The sequence below is a fragment of the Parasteatoda tepidariorum genome, chromosome 3 (assembly GCF_043381705.1).
Source record: "Parasteatoda tepidariorum isolate YZ-2023 chromosome 3, CAS_Ptep_4.0, whole genome shotgun sequence".
In the NCBI taxonomy this organism is placed as follows: domain Eukaryota; kingdom Metazoa; phylum Arthropoda; class Arachnida; order Araneae; family Theridiidae; genus Parasteatoda; species Parasteatoda tepidariorum.
The window spans coordinates 13,065,846-13,072,102 of record NC_092206.1 but is presented as its reverse complement, the minus strand read 5'-3'; the positions used below and the strand labels follow the sequence as shown (position 1 = coordinate 13,072,102).

Genomic DNA, 6,257 nt, shown 5'->3' with positions numbered 1-6,257 from the left:
TAATAAAGCTTTTATGGAACATCGCAAAACCCAATTAGGTTTAGTTTTTCAATTCGTCCTCTTTTCTCTATGGGTTTATTCAGAGAAATAATTTCTTTTCCCCATTGATAGAAAAGTTTTCCTTTTACTTGCTAACTAATCTAAAAGTTCATCAAAAGTTGAAAAAAGTTACAGAGAGGAATGGAAAGAAAAGGTCTTGCGTTTTTCTTTAAATTCTAATGGACAAAAACAAATAAGTTTCTAGGCTTTATTTAAATTTCAAAAATGAAATTCTGATTAGAGAATTTATGTTTTACAAAATTCCAAAAAAAAATTATATAATAAAAATGATACTTTATGGTTAGAATAAATTTCTCTAGATATTTCCTAACAAATAGGTGTGTTTTTAAAGCATATCTTAGCACTCATGCTTGGTGTATTGTATATAACACCGCATTTAAAAGAAAAAGAATGCAAAGCTCAAAAGCGGAATTCATAACGAATTATTTTTTTCTTTTCTTTTTAAAAAATTATGGAAAATTCATATTATTACCCATATCTGCCAATCATGGTCATTTCTTTCATCAAGGACACAAAACTCTCTTCTATTTCTCCCTTTTATTGTATCAGACTTAGTTTATAGCACTGTTTAAGGAACAATGCAATATAAAAATACACGTAAAAGGGGCTGTAAACAATATGTAAGAAATAAGCCATTTTGAATTTGAATGTTCAAATTTTAATATTTATATTCTACTTAATTTGAGAAGAAATTTAAAATTTGTCAATTTTCACTCTATTTTATTTTGTAATTTCATTTGATCACATATTTGCATAGTTATTAATGTTTATATTTATTGCATGATTAAGTGTGCTTCGGGTAAAAGCTTATAGGCATGTTTCATATCTGTGGAAATCTCTTTTTAAATATTTTTTCTAACCTAGATTTCGAAACCCTAAATTCGAACATCATGTTGTATCATCCACATCTTCTGGTAATGTGAAAATATCCATTTGTCTCAAATATTATATCTGGAGATTTTAGCGCAAACTTTCATGAAGATTTTGTATGTTTGTGACAAAATTAAATATTTTAGATGTTATACAACTATTTCGAAACACACATTATGGAGTTTATCATAATATGACATCCATTGTTTTGAAAATTCTCAAAATGTTTAAAACACAGACTAAATATGTTAATCAAATTAATGTCATTATGGAAACGCGTGATTACATGTTGTATTTTTAACTTATTTTTTAGATTCTATGTACTTGTAGATTATGCGCAGTAAATAAAATGTATTGTTTTCTCTTAGGTTTCTTTGTTAATCTTTATATATATATNCACTGAGACAATCCAAAAACTTGATAAGCTTTACCATATTCTGGTAATTTTGATCATACTTTTTTTCTAAGTGTAATTAGATTGTCTCAGTGCAAAATTGGACAAAATAACTCCGGTTGACCCATTTATCGCAAATATGACACTTCAGATCGAATCTTTGTCTCTTATATGTGTTGCATAGCTAGTCTGTACTTCCGCTGTCTTTATTAACGAATATTTGGTTTCTATTTTTTCATTGCAAACAAAAAAAAATATTAAATCAAACTGTTTAAATACATAATAAATTCTATTTCTTTATAGTTAACACAACAATACATCTTTAAACAATTCGATGTTAATCAGAATACTCTCCACAATACTTTTTTTCAACGATTTTCACCCTTACAATCACACTCGAGGGAAAAACTGCATTCGTAGGGGTTCTGAAGATTTATCTCCAATACTCGAAATTCCTAGAATTTTATCTCGTTCATCTAAAGATTTGACTGAAAATCTTCTTAAAATATTCGCCAGTATTGTCTTAACTTCCATCAATCCAAACTTTTGACCTGAAAATAGATTTTCATACACGGTTGATTATAGCATAACAGGTTCAATATATATGCTATAAGCAAAACATTACTTTATTTATAACACAAGCAAAGACGTCACAAGACAGAGATGAAAAGAGTGAGACAAAGTTTACATTTCTTTTTGTCAAAGCATGTCCATTAATGCTCAATAACGACCTTGGGTTTAAGATTTAAAAAAAATATGATAAAAGTTATTATTTAAATCCATAGTCAGCAGGCATGTTATTATAAAATTACGACCGAATGGAATTACAACCAAATAAACGAGAAAATAAAAGTTGATTTCAATTGCTTTATTCACTTATTTATTTTATTTATTCTATTTAATTATTTTAGTTAATTTACTTATTTTATTTATTTTATTAATTTGTTTTATTTTATTAATTTATTTTATTTCATTAATTTATTTTATTTTATTTCATTTTATTAAGTAACTTGTTTTATTTTATTTTATGTTATTAATTCATTTATTTTATTTCATTTCATTTATTTATTTATTTATTTTATTTTATTTTTATATTTATTTATTTATTTCATTAATTCAAAATTTTTTGCTAAAAATAAATAAAATTTGGAAAAAACTATGTGAATTAGCTAGAAAAATGCTTTTAATATATTGTAAGATAATGTTGCACGATTTTTCTAATTCAAGTCCATCTATTTATCGGTGTTTGGCAACTATTGTAGTTTTATTTGTAGATGAAGAAAAAAAAATATTCAGTTTTTTCACCTATTCTAAAAAAAAAATCCTTATCTATAACATTTAACAATATTATTCATATAATAACAATTCATGCACTAACAATATAAAACAGATAACATTATAACATATTACTCATAGGAAATTTTAAGACAGAAATGTCAATGTGAAGAACTGGGGTTTGATTCGCAGTGGTAGCTTGATGCTCACCCAACTTCAGATTGATGAGTAAATGCGGCTTGTGTGCAATACTGACCACATTGCCGCAGCAATCGTGTCATTAGTTACAAAATCGGAAAGCCTTACCCTACATGACTTCCCTACCCTACAAAGGGCTTTTGAGGGAATGCATTACTTCATATCTAGGAATTATCAACCCAATGTCTTTTAATTTGAGAGAGCTTGAGACAATAATGAACTATACTTTTTCCACAGGTTACATTTTTTCATCAAAACATTCCTTAGCATTTTTTTTCAGATAGGTATTTTACATGAGTTTTGAGAATTTATTCCACTGCACAGTAAAAAATAAAATGCAATTGTCTATAAAGAAATTTTTGTATTTTATCAAATGTAATCCTTCGAACAATTTGAAAGTTGGCTTATCATTATATTGCCCCACTCCCTCCAACTGAAAGAATGATTGCAGTTGCATATAATGTTGCGGAAACCATTCATTTTAATGGCAGATAAATCTTAGAGCTTTAGTTCTGCTTTTGCATTTGTTCATAAATCTTAGAGAAGTTATGGAATGCAATGCAATATTTACCAATGCAGTTTCTTGGACCAGCAGAAAAAGGTAAATACGAAAATGGATGTCTTTGAGCGCAATTCTCTGGAAAGAATCTTTCTGGCATGAACTTTTCTGGATCAGGATATACGTCTGGATCCCTGTGTACTACGTGTGGAAAGATCACTAAAGAGCTTCCTTTGGGAATTACGCAATCCACTAAAATAATTTTTGGATAGGTTTTTTTTAAAACCATGAAACAGTTTACAAGACATTCAATTATCAGATTTGGCATTTTTAAGCAAATTTTAAATCGCACATTGTGCGTTAATCGCTTAAACTTTGAGTAGATTTGAAATACAATTTTGTTTTTAATTTTTTTCTAATTGAACTTCAAGTCTTCAATCAAATAGAACAGTTCCCCGAATTCATAGTCGTTGTTCTGATTTTATTTGGGTGACGTCACCAAATCTTTTAATTTCTGGAAAATTTAGTCAAGAATTGTTCACCCAGATATGTCACTGAGTCCTTAACATAACTTAAAATCTATTTTTTTAGCTCCCACTCTCACCAAAAAACTCAAGTTTTGATTCTATTTTATCATATTATTTAAATTTCCTCAACCACCATACATATTTATATTCAGAATTAACAAAAAAAGTCCTTTTATTAAAATTAAGAAAGGCCTTTTTTCATACAACGTGTCCCGTAATGAACACCCTTTATACTTTTTTAACCAATCCTTATCAAAACTGAACTAAAAAAAAGTAGTCAACATAGGAATCTCAACTTAGTACTCAATTGAGGATAAAGTAAAAACACTATCGAAATACAACGAATTAAAACTGATGTAACGAGAGTGGTTATACCAAAACCAATTCTATAACCTGATAAAGAATGCTATCCATCAAATTCCTTCAGCAATCAAACAGGATTTGATGAGTCCAATCTCGGCTTATTAAGCAATGATTCGTTCCAACTTTTGTTCTTTTTTATTTCGAACATGTGACCCTTAAAGTATATACTTTTTTAAACTTCATATTCAGCAAGAATTTTATATATATAATTGGATTAAAGCTTTAAAATGGCTTAAAGCTTTAATTGGATTTAAGCTTTGGTGATAAAACACTTTGTAGTTTTAGGATTTCTGTAAAAAATTATATTATGCTGACGTAACAACAATTGTCAAAATTTTCTATATAATGAATTATTGCAATAATTTAAAAACTTCCCGGGAGTCACTAAATCACACACAAAAAAAAATTAAACAACTATTTCGCAGAATAGTAATTAGCAATAAATTGGACAGAGAAGGATGTTTTAACTGAAATAGAACTAATTTAAACAAAACTATAAAAAAAAACATACGCAATACATTGTGTCTAACGTTTTTTGTGTGATTAAGTGACTGCCGGACGGATTTTAAATTTTTACAAAAATTCAATACATAGAGTGCTATAGCAATATCACGGACAACTCTTGAAAATAGTTAAATTTGAAATCTAAATACCTCCATGCGTGCAAAGCCGCAGACAACAGCTATTACAATAAGAATGAGGAAACATAGGGGATTATTATAAATATCTTTAACTCATGAAAACATTAATAATTTAAGTTTTAAATTTTCCTAAATTGCAAGATGCTGATTATTTTTGGACGTATTAAACCTACTTTATAATTTAAAACAAATATCTCGTTTCATAAACTGATTTTTCCCAAATATAACCAGAACTGATTACATAGCGAAGCAGACAGCTTTAATCCTTATTTACATAGACCGCTACTAACCTAGCAGAAAAGCATTACTTATGCGACAGTCCAGTCTAATATAAGCAGTAGTTCTATGTATAGTTAGTCAAGTTTATCTTTATCTGCCATGGTTAAATTATTGATCTGTTTCTTCCTTGGAAAAAAAAACAAAGCTTTGCTGGAATTTATCAGCAATAAGAAGACAAATTGGAAACTAATGGTCAACTACCTACTGGCCACTAGAAAAAACCTCTAATAACGCTAAAATAAATCAGAACTATTTTTACTGCTGCTAAAGAAGATACATTTTAGTGCACAAAATATTTTTTTGGCTAAAAATTGAACATTACATTATAACTTTATTTAATGCTTTCATTTCATTTTATAGCGGTACTTCTTAATCTTAATGTAACAATAACTATTATTTTTTTGTTGTAAAATTTATTTTAATAGATTTTACAACAATTTGATTTGATTTAGATAATTTAATTTTGAGATATTCAAAAAAGTTTCAGTAAATTAACTCAACTTACGAATTTTGAATGTCTTCGAAGCGCATCTCGAGAAATAAGGAACAGAAGGATATAATCTGAGGGTTTCCTAAGAAAAATAACGTTATAAAATGTATTAAAAATTATTTAATGACAAAAGTGATAAAGGCAATTAAAGAGAAAATGAGAGTAAGCAACTAAAAGAAACGCACGTTTTTCACAGAAAATATTTGTATCCAGTAAATTAGAAACTAATAATGAAGGACAGAGTTGGTAAATATCACCAAAGAGAATGATATCGAATTGAAGAGCTTACTGCATCAAGGCTCTAAGTGACAATGTTGAAAAAATTGGGTTTATCGCGGCAATCAAACAGGATTTGATATTTTCCGTTTCGACTATCTCAGAAGTGATTCGTCGCATTTTGATATCGTTTTTGTTTTATCGTTTCTTAAATATTCACTTCTGTGACCCTCAGTATGTAAATGTTACCTTCGAATTATTCATACTGTGAAAAATACCGGATAAAAATTTAACTAAATTGTTTATAGTTCGAAATATATTTCCTTTACACGATTTTGTTTAGTTAGCAATTTTATCACATAATATGATTTTAATTTTACTTAAAAATTCTTTACTTAACAATGGGCTATTGGAGACTGTCAAGGAAACAACCCTGATCATCCTC

The 6,257-nt window shown here is 28.0% G+C and overlaps 1 protein-coding gene across 2 annotated transcripts in view; it reads right to left on the bottom strand.

The window, feature by feature from the left end:
* Window positions 1-1,594: 1,594 nt before the first annotated feature.
* Window positions 1,595-6,257, bottom strand: part of LOC107443360 (cytochrome P450 4V2-like) — a 38,390-nt gene continuing 33,727 nt past the window's right edge. For both annotated transcript variants that reach the window (XM_043048419.2, XM_071178341.1), the window contains 3 exons: window positions 5,612-5,678; window positions 3,369-3,548; window positions 1,595-1,875 (listed from right to left, as the gene is read on the bottom strand). In XM_043048419.2, coding sequence (XP_042904353.1) covers window positions 1,715-1,875; window positions 3,369-3,548; window positions 5,612-5,678 — 408 coding nt within the window. In that variant the 3' untranslated portion in view covers window positions 1,595-1,714. The remainder of the gene's footprint in view (window positions 1,876-3,368; window positions 3,549-5,611; window positions 5,679-6,257) is intronic.